Source organism: Salvia splendens, chromosome 22 (assembly GCF_004379255.2).
Source record: "Salvia splendens isolate huo1 chromosome 22, SspV2, whole genome shotgun sequence".
Taxonomy (NCBI): domain Eukaryota; kingdom Viridiplantae; phylum Streptophyta; class Magnoliopsida; order Lamiales; family Lamiaceae; genus Salvia; species Salvia splendens.
In genome coordinates, this window is record NC_056053.1 from 23,362,169 (window position 1) to 23,381,793 (window position 19,625).

Genomic DNA, 19,625 nt, shown 5'->3' on the forward strand with positions numbered 1-19,625 from the left:
AGTAAAATGTTTGGATTTGTTTGCAATTATTACATGGCGAAAAAATTCGATTGTTGCATTTAATATATTGTTGATGTTTTTCATCCAAATGTCATGTGAATTGACAATAGCGTTTAATTTACTGGTGGTGACATCATCGTCCACATATAATATTTAGGTATCATATAAGATATTATTTCACTAAAAAATTCATTGCGAACGAATATACTACAAATATTTATGATTTTTTGACTAATTTTTGAAGTTTTTGGAAGTAATATATATTAGTAGTACTGTTTTATTATGCTAGTTGCCTACATTGGAGAATGATACTAGCATATTGATTCTCTCCAGTTTTAAGTTTAGTTTAGTTTGTTTCACTAAAAATTTCGTCACTTAATTTTTTTTACCGCAACGAAGTAGGATATACATTGATGAAATCAAATTCTTGGAATTAGAGAAACCCATCTTAATCATATCAGTTAATTTGTAGAAAATTTTAAGCAACGTTGTAGTATTAGCTTGGATTTATGTTTTCAACGTGTACTTGCTTTCTCTTCCAATAATATCAAGATAATTTGATTTAAATTTGTTGCAATTTTGTTGCATTAAATTGGATTGTGTACTTTGTGTGTGTTTTCATATGTACATGGATGTATCTTCACAGAAAATATCATATGGGGTAGTACTTACTAAATTTGAAATTAGAATATTTTTTTTCGTGGTGATTCAAATTTCCAAACATATTATTTCAAAAAGAGCATATTACTCACTGAATTGTGCTTAGTTATCAACGTTAGATTTATGTTAAGATTTAGAAATTTTTGGAAGTAAATTTATGTTAAGCAGAATTTATGTTGTAGTAGAAATTTTATTATAGCAAATGAGAGTAACCATATAAGCAAACAAAAAAGTCATGTGAGTTGCATTTCATAGTAATATAGTACTATATGTCATAAAAAGAAAAGAATTGAAAATTATCCAAAACCAAGAAGGCCTAGAACAATAACTCAATAATAATGAATTTAGCTTGAACTATGACTCTATGAGACAAATTAGCGCAATATTTCAAAAATCTGTTCCTCAAAGACCAAAATCATGGAAGATGAATTTAATATCACCACCAAATCCCAATTTATCCATTGATCGACAAAGATCATACTAATAATTACAAGAAGGATATAAACTATGTGATGGATCCATGCATAAGCATTGTTCAATCAATTCCTCAAAGATTGCTAGCTCCAGTTCAGCCACCGTCTCCTCCACCCCCGCCTCCGTCTTGAACTCGACCTCCATCATCATATCTAAGGCGTCTCGCCACAAATGGCCCATAACTACCTTGCTTTTGTCTCCGCCTATTGCCCTCTTCATGCGACTTTCTTTCAGACTGGATGATGGACGTTGTTTTCTGCGTAATAATAACTGCTCGAATTCTATGCCGTGTTCTTCGTCAGAAGCTTCTAGTAACTTCTGCTCGAGGTCCACTTGGTCTAGTGCGGCAAGTTTTTCGAATCTTTCAAGTCTCTCTAGAAGTTGTTTTCTAGCTCCTGCACAATAGAATTCACAATTTAAGTTTAGTAACACAATGCGTTTAAATTAGTACTAACATAATTTATATTGAATTATTTTAGAATGAATATAAATGGTAATGATGAGTTCCAATTAATGATTTCAGGAAAATGAGAGTGATAGAAAGCAAATACTATTATGCAAAGACAAGTCTTCCACCTAATATTGGGCAATGAATTAAAAACCTTATCTTTAAAAAGAGAAACTTGATCACAATAATTGCATAATAAAATTGTGTTTTGTGTGTAAAATATGTACTAACGTTCGATATTCGCATACGCGGGCTCGAGATCATCGTACTCGTCTTCATCATCTCCAACTAGATTGGGATGCTCCTCGTCTTCGTACAAAGCGTCTAACACACACACCGGACTACATTGCTCCTCCTCCTCTCCCACAACGCCCTCCTGTCAAATTCGACGAATAAGCACTTATTAAAATAAAGGGAAAAAGTTTAGTTTAATCGACAATGTTCTAAAATGGTGGTTAGAATAAACACAATAATTATTGCAATCCAAGAAAGAAATACAATAATTAATCAAGATTTGTCCTTTTGGAATGGAATTTATATGAGGAGACAAAAGTTAGAAGAAAGAGAGAATTTTTGGTGGAAGGAACTGATCTCTATAGATATGCTGATGCAAATAAAAAAAACAAAAAAGGTATGATTAATTAACCCCAAAATTATTGATTCTAGATTATTCAAAACAAAAGCTTGAGGGTATAATCGACATTTAAACTCGACAACCTGAACACCAACTCATTGCACACGCCGACAGTAGAAGCAAAGTACAACAACATAATTAACAACCCCTTTAAATGATTCTAAACACTACTATTACTTAAATAATTATACTAACCTTTTTAATAATTCATTAGTTAACCTCAATTATAATTAATCACGAACTCAGACTTATTGTACGTACCAAATTAGAGAACTAATTCTAAAAGATTATACAAACTATATAGAAAAGGTGAAGTTCCTTTGCATTAGTCTATCAAAAGGCACAACTAATATTCACTTAAAAAAAATTGCACAACATAGTAAAAAAGTAAAATTTCAATGCAATCATTTATTCATTATTACTCACAAAATAACCAAACAAAAAAGCAGAAATCAAAAAAAGAAAAAAAAAGAACTGACAAATTCAACCAAACCTGTTTTACGCGGCGAATCGGAGAAGCCGCCGGAGAGTCAAAATCCGGCGTGCGGGGGCCGGAGATAGGAGAAAATCCGAAATGACTCATCGCGCTGGAGGCGGAACGATCATCATCATCTCTCCGCAATCGACCGCACGAGCACGGAATTCGAATTTCCCTCCCTTTCAATTCACAATTCCCCTCACCTCTCCTCCGATGCTTCAGTATCCTCAAAATCGACCCAAACAAACTCACTCCGCCGCTCGATTTCCTATGTTTCTGTATCCTCTCCGCGGCCTCCGCTAGTGCGGCGGCGGTCCCCGCCGGTATGCGGAGGAATGCGCGGGACTCCGGCGGAGATGAATTGCGGGGGTGAGAGCGAGAGCAGGAGGAGCGATTGTTGTCGGAGAGGTAGGTTTTGAGGCGGAAAGGCTCCTGATGCTGCTGCAGTAGCTCATGCAGGATTGGATGCTTGTGATCCATGGCGGAATTGGGGGTTTTTGGTGGTGTGAATTATGCGAATTGAGGAATTGAAATATGCAGAATTTGTTTCGAGTTTAATGCAGATTCGGCTTTTAAAGGGTCAGAAAAAGAGTGAAGGGAGCGCAGCAAGCATTAGCAATGGCGTGGGGACGGTGACAGATGTGTGAGACAGATATAGAGATAGATAAAGATAGACAGAGAGATATAGAGATTAGAGAGTCAAACCATAGTAATGATATAAATCTGGGGATTAACAGGTCCAGGCAATTTATAAATAAAAAAATAGTATTTATATTTAATATTTTAAGTTCGAAATGTTACATTAAATTACTCCTTCCATCCAACAATAAGAGTCCACGCAAGTTATAAGAAACGTAAATGTTGGAATATGAATCTTACTTTTATGTATTGAATGAAACATGAGACCTAGTTATTATTTTACGTAAAAGTGAAAATGGAGCCTTTTCGTTTGACGGACTAAAACGACAAAAAAAAAAGACTTTTATTGTGGGATGAAGAAAGTAGTGGAGTAATTTTTGTTGTAGTCGAGACAAAGATATTATTCCTTGCGAATAATGGCTTTATACCGTAATTAACAACTGCAAATATTTGAAATTTTGAGTTAATGTTGTTTGCTATGTTGTTTGTTTATGGACACTTTGCATGGCAATTTGGGGTGGCTTGAGAAGTTGAGCTCAGGCGTTTTTTATTGTAAAAAAAGTAAGTCTATCTAGTTTTGAAAATGTGCTTATTTTATAAATAATCCCAATTAGTTTGACTAAATTGTGAGTTACTATTTCAGCCTATGTTCATGATAAATCTTTTTGACTTTTGAGTTGTGAATTAGGTCACGAATAGGCTAACATTGGAAAAAAAATCTTAGCACAAACTTTTTTGATGTGAATATTGTTTGCGCTCCCATTCAACTTGAACGAACATGATGAATGTGTTTCTTTTTTATAAAGATGATAAACGTATTATAAAATATATACTTTTAAAGTATATAGGATACCATTATTCGTACATGAAATATTACAAAAAAAAAATGGTTAGTAGTACCCATTTAAATCATGAAATTTAGTCAAATTATGGCTAATTCCATAACTTTTGAAATTGAAATATTAAATCACGAAGTTTTAATTTTTCTCAATTGTCTCATCTATACACAAAATGCATATTTTCATGATGTTGAAAATGACATGTTTCACCAAATTTAATATTTTCCTTTCACTTTTGTTCTTATTTTTTTATTCTATAAAAAAAATGTTGTATTTAATATCAACAAAAAAACATTGCGAATGGTTTTCACGACATAAATAGCTACTCCTATAAAATGCATCGCGGTGGAGTTAAAAGTTATAATACATACATATATTTGCCGTAAAAGTGAAGAGATTTGAAGACAAATAATAGCTAAAAGCACATAAATTAAACACGAAAATTGGTACTCCAATAATAAATGTAGTACTAGTATATAAAAACTATTAACTTCCATTATTCTATTGACTAATATTCAAATAAATAAAGTTAAGATTCGAGAAAATGGGGAATTAAATATATAAAATTTTATCTATTTTTCTGAGAGACCATGCATGTCCAAAAAACATTCTCGAATCTCAATCTAGTTCCTTTTAAACACAACAAAAGAAGCGTTAAATCGGATTAAGATCAACGGTTGTAAATAATCCAAGTTGTCTACAAATACGAAACCATCTCCCACTCTAATAACTAACTTAACAGAAAACTCTCTCTCTCTCTCTCGATCTGATCTGATCTGATCTGATACCTCTAATGGCAACCATCAAGTCCGTCAAGGCCCGCCAGATCTTCGACAGCCGTGGAAATCCCACTGTCGAGGTTCGTTTCTACACCAATTTCCTCGTCCAACGATTCATTTTCGATTTTCACCTTTTTTCCATTTTTAGATCATTATGTTTATGATTTTCACATTTGTGTATTTATACAATGTATATTGCATTTTGTGAAGAAATTAAATGGTTGATGTGATTCTAGGTTGATGTGTATCTCTCTAATGGAATCATGGCAAGGGCTGCTGTTCCTAGTGGTGCATCCACTGGTAATATTATTCATTTATTTTCATAATTTGATTGTGTATTTTGGGTAGTGATGACATAGGATTTGATTTTGCCAATACAATTCAATGATCATCACTTTTGGATCCTTGTTTTTTTTATCAATTCAATGTATTATTTACATATGGGATGGTATCTTTGTTGTTTGAAAGGTATTTACGAGGCTCTTGAACTGAGAGATGGAGGATCGGACTACCTCGGAAAGGGCGTTGCCAAGGTTAGGGTATTTGCGTAGGATGCCTTAAGGTTGAGCCCTTATGCAGTTTCTGATGCCATAGTTTTGGTTATGTTTTTAGGCAGTTAACAATGTGAACTCAACCATTGCACCTGCCCTTGTCGGAAAGGTCTGTTTTAGATCTCAAACTATGGATGTGTTGTTTGATGTTGTTTCCTTGTACTTGTGTCATTTTGGAAGTTTTGTTGAATTTTGCAGAACCCGACCGAGCAGACTTGTATTGATAATTTCATGGTTCAAGAACTTGATGGAACTCAGAATGAATGGGGTTGGTGCAAGCAAAAGGTACTCCCATATGCAACTTTACTACTTGTGTGGTTACTATTTGTTAATAAGCTTTTTTCGTGCAAAAGCTTGGTGCGAACGCGATTCTTGCTGTGTCTCTTGCCGTGTGCAAAGCTGGAGCTGCAGTCCTCAACATCCCTCTCTACAAGGTCTTAGCTGGCCTCTCTATTTTGTTATATACTTACTAAGAATAAAAGATGACTGTTTTTACATTTGTTGGATATATTTCTCTTCCTCTTTTCAGCATATTGCTAACTTGGCTGGCAACAAGAATCTGGTTCTGCCAGTCCCAGCTTTCAACGTCATCAATGGCGGATCACATGCTGGAAACAAACTCGCTATGCAGGCGCGTCTTCTTGCATTATGTTCGTTGGTATATTATGCATGTATTGATTGACTAACACGAATTTTCGTTGCAGGAGTTCATGATTCTTCCAGTTGGAGCTTCTTCTTTCACAGAGGCCATGAAGATGGGTGTGGAAGTATATCACCATTTGAAGGCATGTTATATCTTGTCAAGTGAGTTTCTTGATGTAGAAGCGATTGAGCATTACGTTGTGAATGTTTCCGATTTCAGGCTGTTATCAAGAAGAAGTATGGCCAGGATGCCACCAACGTCGGGGATGAGGGTGGCTTTGCTCCTAACATTCAGGTAACGTCTCTCAATTGGCCTAAAACTTCGTCTCTGTCATGTAATAGTGCGTTGATGGCTCTTGTCGTTGCTACTTCAGGAGAACAAGGAAGGCCTCGAGCTGCTTAAAACAGCTATTGCTAAAGCAGGCTATGAAGGAAAAGTGAGTTCCATCTCCTTCACTTCTCGAATCATCTCTACAACGAGACTGATTCGTTTATTCTCCTCTATAGGTTGTTATCGGAATGGATGTCGCTGCATCTGAATTTTACGGAAAAGACAAGACTTATGACTTGAACTTCAAGGAAGAGGTAAGCAAGTTCATAATCTTATGTCTAGGCAACTCCATTTACAGCTCACTTATGTTTTTTTTTTCCAAATTTTCGCAGAACAACAACGGTTCACAGAAGATCCCGGGTGACAAGCTCAAGGATCTGTATAAGTCATTTGTTTCCGAGTATCCTATTGTGTCAATCGAAGATCCCTTCGACCAAGATGACTGGGAGACCTATGCAAAGCTCACCACAGAAATCGGAGCCAAAGTTCAGATCGTGGGAGACGATCTTCTTGTCACCAATCCTAAGGTCATTGATGATTCCTACCTACTTTGATGATGGATCTGTTGGTTCTTTCCTTCCTTACATGGGTTTTTTTGGTTTGTGCAGAGAGTAGAGAAAGCAATCAAGGAGAAGACATGCAATGCTCTTCTTCTCAAGGTATAGTTGCTGTGCTTATCTTATCTCAAGGAGAAAACAATGAAAATAGAGTTATACATTTGGTTCATTTTTGGTGGCAGGTTAACCAAATAGGATCTGTGACCGAGAGTATTGAAGCGGTTAGGATGTCCAAGCGCGCTGGTTGGGGCGTAATGACCAGTCACCGGAGGTATTACTATCCCCTTTCGTCGTTCATAACAATAGACTTGGATTGGATTATGACATTTTAGTGTGTGGATGATGATGCAGTGGAGAGACAGAGGACACGTTCATCGCTGATCTAGCTGTCGGTTTGTCTACGGTTAGCATCCTTTTTAAGACCGGGACTACTTTCCTTTTTGAGATATTTATGGACTGGTGGAATTTGTTAGGGGCAAATTAAGACCGGGGCTCCTTGCAGATCCGAGCGTCTGGCTAAGTACAACCAGGTAACGATCCAGAGCGCTTGCTTGTGCAGATCGAAAACTTACTACTTAATCTAATGATGTTGTGTGTTTGTGGGCAGCTGTTGAGGATTGAGGAGGAACTTGGTTCAGCAGCAGTTTATGCAGGTGCCAACTTCCGAACGCCCGTTGAGCCCTATTAGACGTGCCCCGGGATGCATAGGAGGCTTTGCTTTTTCAGCAATGGGGTCGACTTCAGTAATGGCAAGTAGGCTTGAATCATAGACGAATAATCATTCATACTACTTAATAAAGGCTGGTGTTTTTGTTTTTTATTTTTTTTGAGATTTGAAGAATGCTGAGTTTGTGATCAAGAACAATAATAAAGATTAGTTGTAGCAGTTTATTACAATGTGTATTTGGATTTTGGAAGTGCAGAAACCATATCTTAAGCAGATTGTATAAAAACTAGAGCAATTTGTGGATACTGGAAATCACATGTTCTATAGTAAAATTTTTGGAAAAAAGTGTACTGATAAAGTTTTTAAGACTGAATTTAAATACTCACATACAGTTAATATAGAGTTATTAGTAGAATAAAAAATATTTACTTGCAAAAAGGTGAATTTACTATTTAATGTTTCGAGGTGATAGTATGTATGTTTACGGAATTATGATACGAGTAATACTCCGTATGAGATTATTCGATTAAAATATTTATTTACAAAATATATAAAAATGTAATGGTGAGTTATTCATAGAAAATATGAATTTAGAAAAAGATAAATTAACATAGTAAGTTGTACTAAATTATCAAAAAATTTAGCAATATATTTGATTATTACATCAAATTAAAATTAACATCGAAATTCACATACTCTTGTAGTATAGATTTATATAATAAAAATTTACTTACTTCCAAAAACTTAAATGGTAGTACCAAATATTCTTATGGGCAAAAAGGCATAGAAACTCACGTACATTTGTAGTATAGAGTTATTAGCACTATCAAATATTCTTAAAATAAAAAAGAAGTCAATATAGAAAGTTCTACCTTTAAAAGTACTTCATATTCATATTAAACGAAATACTACTATTTAAAAAAACAATGTATTAGTTATTAATGGAAAAAATTTATTTACAAAAAATAAATAAATTACTTAATCAGCAAAAGTTATATTAATATAATTCATTATTATATGAAATATAATGTAAAATACGATTAAAATAAAAAATGTGCTGGCTGTGGGGTTCGAACCCACGCGCACTTATGTGCAGAAGATCTTAAGTCTTCCCCCTTAACCACTCGGGCAAACCAGCTAATTGTTAATTTGATTGAGTTAATTATATTTAATTCTTGGTGTAGGAAAAGTTGATATGGTGCTATACCCAAAATAGTGACCTCTTATTAATTAACAACATTTTGATCCATTAATTATCCATATATATATAACAGATTATTATGAATTTTTTTGTTCTGTTATGAATCCTGAGTTTGACAATAAAATACTTTTAATTTTATTGTAATTTTTTTTATAGTATTCTCACGTTCTCATGGAAAAGTAGTTTGTGCAATAATGCACACCTAATGTAGGGGTGGCCGATCGAAAAGCCACATTTTTTGTGAGAACGTCATAATGTTACATTGGACGTATCACACTCCAAACAATTGCACTTGACAAAAAGGAAACTTTCACTCTTTATTGGATCAGAATCTCGTGTTACAATTCGACAAAAAAATGCATTCACTATCTCTATGAGAGGATAATATAAAATGATTTTATAGTCTCACTATGTTTAAATATTCTCATTTTGAACCCTTCTATATAGTAGTAGTATGAAGTTATGTTCATAGAGAATAATATAAAATGATTTTATAGTCTCACTATGTTTAACTATTCTCATTTTGAACCCTTCTATATAGTAGTAGTATGAAGTTATGCTGCATTAAAAAATATTCTCTTTCATAAATAAATAGTAATTTCACATATGTTTTTAGTGATTGGCCATTTTGATGATAACAATACTTATCATATTATGTCGTGTGATGCATGGTACTTTAATTACACAAAAAGTATGGTAGAAGTATATATGATAAAGGTAAAAGGATCTTGACCATTTAGACATATAATCTTTTTAAGATACCTAACCCAATTTCATAGACATTTTAATAATCCCAAATTTTTCCCACTTGCTTAAGATAAATACTTTTATACAGAAGAATATTGATTCCACTTGTCGTATTACTTTGGACTATATATGTAGCGTAATATGCACTGGAAAGTTTTAGCAATAAAATTAGGTGGGTCACTTCTTTTAAAATTAAATCCAAGTTGCTAAAACAAACAATATTGAAAATGGAACAACTTACCTATTCTTTATGACAATAATTAGAACCAGTTGTATATTCGATAATAAGATAGATGGTGCATTTTTTCTGTGTGTAGATAAATATTGAAATATATATGTAGTATTTATTTAAAAGATAAATTGTTGGAAAAATCATAGATTTTGGTCAAATTCTGGTCCGTCCCGTAACCTTAAAAATCAGCCATAAAATTATGGATTTTAATATTTTTCTCAATTTTTTTATGACGATAAAATATTTTGAATTCATATTTGTAATAAGTTGTTAATTTTGTGTGCACATATCTCAGAGAATGACTGCATTTGATAAGTGTACACTTTCATTACTACTCTTGGATCATCCTCATTATATTTTGCTTTTTTGGGAAATTTGCACACCATTACTTCATATTGCGATGTTTAAATGATAATGAAATTAATATCACTACCTTTTTAACAAATTCATAGTATTCAATATAGTAGATTTTTACCTAAAAAGCAACTCATTTGTTTCATAGTACTTACTAGTATTAGAATCAATAAACACACACTTTTGACCTAGTCAAGAAATTCATAGTATCTAACCGGAATCAAGTGGAGGAAGAACTAAATGGTTTGGTACATATTTGGTACTACAAAATCTGATGTTTTATAAGAGGTAAATTGTAAGAAAATATATTAATTTAAGTCAAATTCTGTTTCATCCCGCAATTGTTAAATTTTATTTGTAAAAATCATGAATTTATTAATTTTGTGAAACTTTCCAGGGATCTGATTTGAAGACACTGTATCTAATGTGACATCCATGAAATTATACAATGACGACGAGGATGTCCATAAATTATGTTCTACTATAATTTTTATAATACACATAACAAATAACTCAATTATGTCATCAATTTAAAATACACATGATCCAAATCAAAAGCATACTATTACAAATATAGAATCCGAATATCTCATCATGAGAAAATTGGCGTAAAAAGGATGGGTTATGGTCTATGCATATGTTTGGTTTAGTTTGGCAAATGTTTTAATAAGGATTTTTTTCTATGTTTAGTAAATTAAATTATTCAACGGAATAACGTGACAAGTTACGTTCTCCGCATGTGGACTTTTTCCACAGGTGAAAATCTTTTCAATAGCAGCACCATCTTTTTCTATTCCTAGCTTTATTTAATTATTAATTTTCTCATTTTATTAATTTGTACAAATATGTACATATATATGAATGGGCAAAATCCTTTTCAATTCCTCGATTTTGTCAACTTTATCTCTTTCTTTAAAAAAGAGGATAAAAGGGAATAACAACAAATTATAATAACTTAAGAATCATGAAGACCAACTTCTTTTACCATCTCCATTGCTAACGTGTTTGATCAAATCAGATAAAATCAAATCAAATCATATATAAACTGAGCCAATGCCTTCTCCCCCAACGCAGTTCTGCACCGTTTTTAACTAAAATACAACATTATCATTTTTCAGTCAAATCAAATCAATATTTTGTATAAAATCAATACGATATTGTTTTAGGTATCATTAGCTATCCTCTTATTAGTAACATCAACAAAACAAACAAAATTTAATAATTTTAGATTAAATATTTATAAATTCTGTAAAAAAATAAAATTCATGATTTTCACAATAATTATATTTTTAAAAAATAATAATATTGGGACATCTCATTTAAAGTAAGCAGCTGAAGGTTGAAAAAGTGGCCCTGAAAATAGAATAATAGGATTACGCCATTTAACTGAATCATCCCACTTTCCGACAATCGCGAGGCGGAAAGTAGGAGAGAGAAACAAACAAACAGTCGAAATCTTCACCAAAAAGCGTAGAAATTGAAAACCTCTCAACCATGGCGCTGCTTCAAATTCAATGAATTCCGATCTCATGCATTTACTGCCTCAATTCCAATGGAGATGCCCGGCCGCCGCTCCAATTACACCTTGCTGAGCCAAATTCCCGACGACCCGCCCTACCTCCCCGCGCCCCCCAAATTCTCCGCCGCCAACCCGCCTCCGCAGCCCTACTACTACGAATCGCACTCCGCGGACACTACCAAGCTCAAATCCGACCGAATAGGTGGATCGGCCGCCGCATACGACTGGGACGCGATCGATCAGCGGATGATTTCGCAGCAGAGCCGGATCGGAGCGACGTCGTTCGCCGGTGGCTCCTTCGGCCTGCAGAGGCAGTCCAGTGGGAGCAGCTTCGGCGAGAGCTCGATCTCGGGGGACTATTACCCGCCCTCGCTGTCGAATCCGGAGGGGGTTTTTAGTCATTTCAGCGACGGCGGCAGTGATTTGAGGGTGAAGGCGGCGGAGGCGTCGGGAAGGAGCTCGTCTCGGAAGAGCTGGGCGCAGCAGACGGAGGAGAGCTACCAATTGCAACTGGCGTTGGCTCTTCGTCTCTCCTCTGAAGCTACCTGTGCTGATGACCCTAATTTGTTGGATCCGGCGCCGGATGAATCTGCTTACCGCCCTTCTTCTTCCGCGGATGCTATTTCTCACCGATTCTGGGTAATGTGAACGACACTTATTGTCCTAGGGTTTGAAGATCATGTTCCACCAATCGTTTTATTTTGAATGTGTTTGAGTCCAGTTATGTTTGATGAATATAAATGTGATAATCAAGTGATTGCATGATAGTAGTTCTATGGCTACTGAAAGACCAATTAGATAATGAAAGATAAGTAGGGAAGTGACAATTGGTGGAATTAACCAAGAATTAGTTATGATAGTTTGAAAATAATATACAGTAGCTTACTACACTTCGGCATGAGGGATATGAGTGTCAAGTCGAGCAGTGACGGGGGTTTAGTATCGCATTTGTACATTTACCTGCAATTTTAGATTCTGGACTGTCAAAGTTACGTGTGTTTCTATGCAAGATAAGTGTACAGATTGAATGTCCAAAACAAGAGTGCCCCCAGAATGCCATAATTCAACTGCCACAATCATTTTAAGTTTGTTTATACATGAAATGGATACACTTATAACTGACTTGAGTGACTGAGGTGTGCAGAAATAGCCTAATGTTTGAAGCTTTGACATACAATGCATCTCTCATACCTAATGTGAGAAAATTTTGTGGATCGGTATTCAGTGCAAACTTTGTCGGTTTGTAGCACAATAAATTTTTTTTGAACATTTGCTTTCGCCATCAAACATCTGTCAAATAGTCGTGTGCATCTTTATCAAGGAATCCGTTCAAGAATATTTTGTGAAAAAGATACAGCTAGATTGTTGGTGTAAAACCTTCTGGAAATGTTAAGTTTGTGTCAGAAACTTATAATCATTAGGTTCACAAAGATCAACTGCAATACAATATCCGGAGTAAATTGGGTGACTTGTCTTTAGTGTCTTTTGACTCTTTTCTATCTTCAATCTGTATCTTTTGAAAACTCAAAATAAGAGTTTGTTTTATTCACCATCATATCCAGCCAAATTTCATGCATGTAGGAGTACATTATGTCATTAGCACCGTATATGACAATTAACAAAATGGGATGTCGATTCGCACTAGTGAATAAGGTCATATTATAAGGACATCTGATATCTATATTACTGAGTGTTTCCGTCAATAATAAAAACAAATGCAGCATGTTTACCCAAAAGGCAACATAATAAAACCAAAATAGAGCCTGACAGTGCCGTATTGGCGTATTCTATCGTATTTTAGCTGGTAACCAATTTGCTTGATACATGCAATAAAAGAAGTGATTTCTGTATTCGGTAAAGTTGCTCAGGATTCCAGGTGTATAACCTTTAGTAAGGACCATCTTGTCTTTCTTTGTTAGGAATTCTCTGTGATTTAGTTGTCATGAATAGTCGGGATTAATCACCTGATTTGAGAATTAAGACTACGTATTTGTTGAATGGCGATCTAGGTTAAAGACTGCATAAAGAAATCGAGATATGCACTGATCTTGAATATATTCACATGGCGCATATTTTGTGGCTTTACTTTTAATGTAATAAATGATATGGCTAACAAATTCTGCATTACTTTTCTACTTTATTGGGATGTCCAAATTCATATAGTTGTTTTCTTCAGGTAAATGGCTGTTTATCATACTACGACAAAATACCTGACGGGTTTTACTCCATCCATGGGATAGATCCATATGTCTGGGCTGTATGCTCTGATCTTCAGGAAAGTGGCCGAATTCCATCTCTTGAATCAATGAAGGCTGTTGATCCTGCCACTATGTCTTCTGTTGAAGTGATTGTAGTTGATAGACGTGTTGATCCTAGCTTGAGAGAGTTACAAAACCAGATTCATACAAAGTCATCTAGTAGCCTTACAGCCAACGAAGTTGTTGACCAGCTTGCAAAGATAGTCTGCACTCGTATGGGGTGAGCACTTGAAGTTCCTTCTGAAGCATTCCAGCAAATCATGTGTTGTAATTATGTTTTCTTTTTTCTAAGGCATGCAGCTTCTAATGGGGAAGAGGACTTAATTAAGATATGGAAACAGCATAGTGATAACTTGAAAGATTGCTTGGGGTCAGTTGTGCTACCGATTGGCAGTGTGTCTGTGGGCCTATGCAAGCACAGATCGTTACTATTCAAAGTATGCTCTCTACAGTTTGCATTTTCTTGTTCTTGTTTTCTCTCATATTTTTTTTTGACCTATATACCCCATATACCAATAGTAGTTATCTTGGCTATGTCCTAAGAGAATGAGCAGGTCTTTGCTTTTAAAACTGAACCCAGAGAAGAGAAAAGCCGACCTTAAATATCTCTATATAAGATTGTTTTCCATGGAAACTCATCTATTATTATAATTTTGGCAGGTTTTAGCTGACATTATCGGATTACCATGTCGGATTGCGAAAGGATGTAAATTTTGTAATCGAGAAGATGGTTCCTCATGTCTGGTTCGTTTTGAGCTGGACAGGTATTTCTTATTCCTTATGTGTTGCATTCATTTTAGTCAAGCTGCTGCTTCCCTAGTTCATATCCAAAAGTTGGGTGCTTCAAATTTGAGAGGCTTATACTAAGATCTTTAGAATTAGCATTGTATTGTTGCTGAATACGAGTGGACTCTTGGCTTCACAGCACATCTGTTAATTTATTAATGGTAATTTGTTGATAGTGATGTCACTGCTTAGTATGCTCTTACTTTATTAATTATTCCCATTGTGTCAGTTGAAGAACTGAAATTTGACAAATGGAGCCTCCACTGTCTGAACATCCTAAAGAGATAATATATATATATATATATATATATATATATATATATATATATATATATATATATATATATATATATATATATATCATGTGTGCTGTCAGTGCTGTTAGTAAAATTCATTCGCAGTGTATGGTTGCTAACTGTCTTAATCGTGTTTGAAACCAGGGAGTATCTTATTGATCTTATTGAGAAACCAGGATGCTTAAGTGATCCCGATTCAATGTCAAATGGTCCGTCTACCATCTCAATTTCTTCTCCATTGCGTTTTCCGCGATCCAAGAAGGTGGAGCCTACAATTGACTTCAGGTTACTGGCAAAACAGTACTTCTTGGAATTCCAATCGCTGAACCAGATATTTGATGAGTCATTAGCAGGTGATTTTCTATGAAATTGACCTTTGATGTGCATTTGCTTTTCTTTTGGAAAGTCTCACCAGCCTTTTTTGGCTATCATTATAACTGCTTTTTCAACTTTCTCGAGTTCATTAACACTGCTTGAGCATCACATGCAATGAGATTTTACCTTCTGGTTTGTTCCATTCTATATACTACCTTAAGTTTTAAAGAGTAATCCCGACATCAGTTATATATGAATACATTAGGCAGAATCTCAACAGTAAAATCATTTGCTCACAAAGTATGAAAACCATCAGTCTAATTTATCAAGATTCAGAAATGACATTCTGCAAGTGGATCAGGTGGTAAACATTGCAAAATCTTTCTATAATCTTGCTCCGTGCAACGCAGCATTTATTCGTTATCTGTTTTGTGTTGATATCCTGGTGGACATGTACTATGGCTCTTATTGCTTAATCCCTGTAATTTGATTCTATGGTCAGTTCTGTGGGTTTAGTGTCTTTAGCTCTTGAGCATTGAAGTGTTCCTACTTTTGAATTCTTTTTTCTGTTCCTCTTTCTCGTTTTCATTTTTTTGGTGGCTGTTGATAGCTGGACCTGTTACTGATGCTGGTGCTGGTGATCCCTTATTCCCTAGACAATCAGAGAAGATTAATGATGACAGGACTGGCACTCCTCCAAGCTTAAGTAAGGAGGAGGATGTTTCTCGTATGCCCCCTTACCACAAACTTTTGGATGCATGGAAGTACAACCATTGTTTTTCCAACCATCTAATGCTTAGCATGCTTTAAACTCTACAGGTAAAGTAATAGGTTCAACACCTTTAAAGCCCCCTCCTCCAGTCCGGCATAAAGGTTTGCCAGGTCCCAGAGGAAATGGAAATAAGGATGGGAGGTCTATTGGTGGAAATATGTTATTTCAAACCAAATCAAGTGCTGAACTAGCCTTTGATATCGAAGAGCTGAAGATTCACTGGGATGATCTAGTTATAAAGGAGAGGATTGGGGCAGGTACTCATGTCTGGTGGTTGCAAAAATTTGTGTAGTGTGTGGGTCTTAATTCGTTTTATTTTGGAACTTGGGAAGGTGGTACTCTAGCGTTTATTTAATTGTTTGCCTTATGATTTTTTATCTGTAGGTTCTTTTGGTACAGTTCATCGTGCTGAATGGAATGATTCGGTATGATATTTATCCTTCCGATTGTTAGAAGAGACCTGACATGTAAATTTTGTTAAATTGGAAGTTTGATTCTATCCCATGTTTCTGTGATATATAATCTCTATGAAATGAGAATCTTATTCTCCCTATATAATACTCGGTATTTATATTAAAAATTTTTATCTTACAAGAGATCGTATCTTCCAGGATGTAGCCGTGAAAATTCTTATGGAACAAGATTTTCATGCAGAGAGGTTCAAGGAATTTTTACGAGAGGTATGCATGCTGATTCCGCTGATCTTTATTGCAACGTGCCTTGTTCATCTGTTATCTTGATCTTTTCACTGCGGCAGGTGGCAATCATGAAAAGATTGCGTCATCCTAATATAGTGCTCCTTATGGGAGCTGTGACAGAGCCACCAAACTTGTCCATAGTAACAGAATATTTATCCAGGTATTAGTTTTTCATTTGAACTCCAGATGTAAATGCTTTAGTTATCATAGCGCGTTTTGTAGTGTTCTAACTGTTTATGTGTTTATCTTTCCCCCAGAGGTAGCCTGTATAGACTTTTGCATAAACATGGTGCTAGAGAGATGTTGGATGAGAGACGCCGGTTGAGTATGGCTTATGATGTGGTGTGTGTTCAATTTGCTTTGTTAGCATTGTAGCAAGCCCGTCCCCCACCTTTTCAGTTTAATATTTTTGGGAGATTTGACGGGTGATAATTTTCTCATACAGGCGAAGGGGATGAATTATCTTCACAAACACAACCCTCCAATTGTTCATAGAGACTTGAAATCTCCCAATCTTTTAGTCGACATAAAGTTTACCGTTAAGGTATGAAAAATGGGCAATCTCAAGGATGGATACTTCTTCATGTTGTGACTGAGGAGGTTGATGGACATGCTATGGATCTATTTCAATACTAAATCTAATCATCTAATGTTGTGATTTCAAATTTTCATTATTGTTTTTTATGATAACTGATTCTTATGTGAGGCTTTTGAACTTTTATGGGTAATATTCATGTGATATGTGTAATTGGTGTACCTTCTTACTCGAAGTGTCTATACAGGATTATGCTCTGTCAACTGATCTTGTCTATCCTTTTCAATTAGTTCCTTCTTTTGCATGGAATCTCACCTGTAAAATGTCTGTATCAGGTTTGTGATTTTGGTCTTTCCCGTTTTAAAGCAAACACATTTCTTTCTTCCAAGTCTGCTGCTGGGACTGTAAGTTGCTTTTTTGCAATGATCTGATGCCTTGGGCCTTTTCTTGTTTTGGAGAGCTTTCATCAATTAATGAGAAAGTTATTTTATTTACTGATAGCCTGAGTGGATGGCACCTGAAGTCCTCCGTGATGAACCATCAAATGAAAAATCAGACGTGTACAGTTTTGGTGTGATTTTATGGGAGCTTGCAACCTTGCAACAACCATGGGGTAACTTGAATCCTGCACAGGTTGGTGAACTTGCTTTAAAGTCATAGATAACTGTGGCAATTCCATCTTTGTGTCAGCTGTTAGATCCAAATACTAACAAATTCTTTCGTTGTTGTCATCGTTCTTATAATTTTGTCTAAGCCCAAATAAAATGGGAGATTTTACTTTACCTTCTGTCATCCAGGTTGTAGCAGCAGTTGGTTTTAAGGGAAAGAGGCTTGAAATTCCCGAGGATATGAATCCTCAAGTTGCAGCCATAATTGTATCTTGCTGGGCTAAGTGAGTATACTATCTGATGTTTGGAATATACGAGTTTATTTTAGTAGCTAAACTGTAGTAGTTACTTTGTTTCGTATCCAAATTGAAGCCTAAGAAACTTTATGGAAATATTAATTTTTCTTTCCTAATATGCGTCTTATAGGAACACATACGCAAATCCACCCTCACGCACCCATCCACGTAATTGTTTAGTTTCTTAACTGTAAGGATGAATAGTTGATTCTGACCTTAACGATAAAATTGCAGTGAGCCTTGGAAACGGCCCTCCTTTTCCAGTATCATGGAATCTTTGGCACCACTAATTAAGTCTCCTTCGAGATCCAAACCAGCAAGCCGTGGTGAACTGACTTGAAGATCTTGGACATCAGTCATGGATTCTTCTGATCAACTTCTAGCACTAAGGCTGGTGCTCGGATTTCAAGGTTGTCTATCTTGAACACACTCGAACTTATTGATGTCTTTTCTCGGCACTATTAATCTAGTTCAACCTCCTGCTGGATTTGTTTCAAGGTGTTATAAAATGCAAATGGACGAAAGCTGTGCGAAATTTCTCCAATCTAACGTCGAGTCTCGTTGTGATTGTCTCAGGTGTTCTTGTGTACATAAAAGTTAGTTGAAATTATGGAGGAACTGACATTTTTTGCGAAAGTTGAAGGAGGTGTTATCATTCTGAAGGTACTCTCAGAAATTGCAATTCCTTTTACTAGTCATTTAAATGAATTCGTCTATGTACATCAATTAAATCCAGAAACGAAATTGTGTTCATATCATTGTTAATTTATCGAGGGAACATATTTTTAGGTCCACGAACTTTGCCAAAGTATCATTTTAGGTCCGTGAACTTTGACAATATCATTTTAAATCCGCCAACTGTAAGTTAATATCATTTGAAGTATTTTGAACTTTTTCTAACGAACATGCCCTTAAGGCATTCAAAGGGCAATTTTGACAATTCCTTCACCGCTGCATCTTTGCGTCAGAGACGTCACTTCCTAGTACCACCGGAAAAATGAGCACCCACCATTCTTTCATTTCTTCTCGCAAACAAAATATAACATTCCGTGCGAATGCCTCCTTGAATCTGCGACGATTTTAAGGGTTGCCTGTTCATGACACAAGCAATTAGCATATTTAAAGCGTAACCAGTGACATCTATTTGTAGAAGTGGTCGACATGTAGAAATTTCAGAAGATATTCTGAATTAGAGAGAGAGTGGAGGAGAAGGAATGAGGGAAAATGTGAGAAAGAAAGAGACATGGATGAATTATTTGAGTAAATAGAGGAAATACGTCCCTCTCTTCTCTCATCGGTATGACAAAGT

General features: G+C 35.4%; 3 protein-coding genes and 1 non-coding gene across 5 annotated transcripts; 2 read left to right on the forward strand and 2 right to left on the reverse strand.

Annotated features, from left to right (window-relative positions):
• Positions 1–983: 983 nt before the first annotated feature.
• Positions 984–3,383, reverse strand: LOC121787862. Its single transcript, XM_042186711.1, has 3 exons — positions 2,710–3,383; positions 1,814–1,958; positions 984–1,529 (listed from the first exon to the last, which is right to left on the reverse strand). The coding sequence occupies exons 1-3, from the start codon at positions 3,172–3,174 to the stop codon at positions 1,141–1,143; spliced, it is 999 nt and encodes a 332-aa protein (XP_042042645.1). The 5' UTR covers positions 3,175–3,383; the 3' UTR covers positions 984–1,140.
• Positions 3,384–4,921: 1,538 nt separating this feature from the next.
• LOC121787861 (enolase-like) lies at positions 4,922–7,923 on the forward strand. The gene is made up of 17 exons (XM_042186710.1): positions 4,922–5,031; positions 5,188–5,251; positions 5,420–5,484; positions 5,564–5,611; positions 5,701–5,787; positions 5,856–5,936; positions 6,032–6,133; positions 6,207–6,287; positions 6,365–6,439; positions 6,519–6,581; positions 6,652–6,729; positions 6,808–7,002; positions 7,084–7,134; positions 7,215–7,303; positions 7,384–7,435; positions 7,506–7,562; positions 7,640–7,923. Exons 1-17 carry the CDS (start codon positions 4,966–4,968, stop codon positions 7,718–7,720), a joined length of 1,335 nt encoding a protein of 444 aa, XP_042042644.1. The 5' UTR covers positions 4,922–4,965; the 3' UTR covers positions 7,721–7,923.
• Positions 7,924–8,754: 831 nt separating this feature from the next.
• On the reverse strand, positions 8,755–8,837 carry TRNAL-UAA. Its single transcript has one exon. It is a non-coding gene; the product is annotated as a tRNA-Leu (tRNA).
• Positions 8,838–11,615: 2,778 nt separating this feature from the next.
• Positions 11,616–19,110, forward strand: LOC121787623 (serine/threonine-protein kinase CTR1-like). Of its 2 annotated transcripts, none has more exons than XM_042186411.1 (17): positions 11,616–12,391; positions 13,929–14,230; positions 14,303–14,447; positions 14,671–14,774; positions 15,237–15,445; positions 16,018–16,134; positions 16,227–16,436; positions 16,564–16,604; positions 16,791–16,859; positions 16,937–17,037; positions 17,135–17,219; positions 17,323–17,421; positions 17,748–17,816; positions 17,914–18,045; positions 18,210–18,304; positions 18,551–18,726; positions 18,893–19,110. In XM_042186411.1, the coding sequence occupies exons 1-16, from the start codon at positions 11,786–11,788 to the stop codon at positions 18,654–18,656; spliced, it is 2,490 nt and encodes an 829-aa protein (XP_042042345.1). In that variant the 5' UTR covers positions 11,616–11,785; the 3' UTR covers positions 18,657–18,726; positions 18,893–19,110. The 2 variants fall into 2 exon arrangements, with proteins under 2 accessions (XP_042042345.1, XP_042042346.1); XM_042186412.1 differs by having other exon boundaries at positions 16,018–16,113.
• The last annotated feature ends 515 nt before the right edge of the window (positions 19,111–19,625 follow it).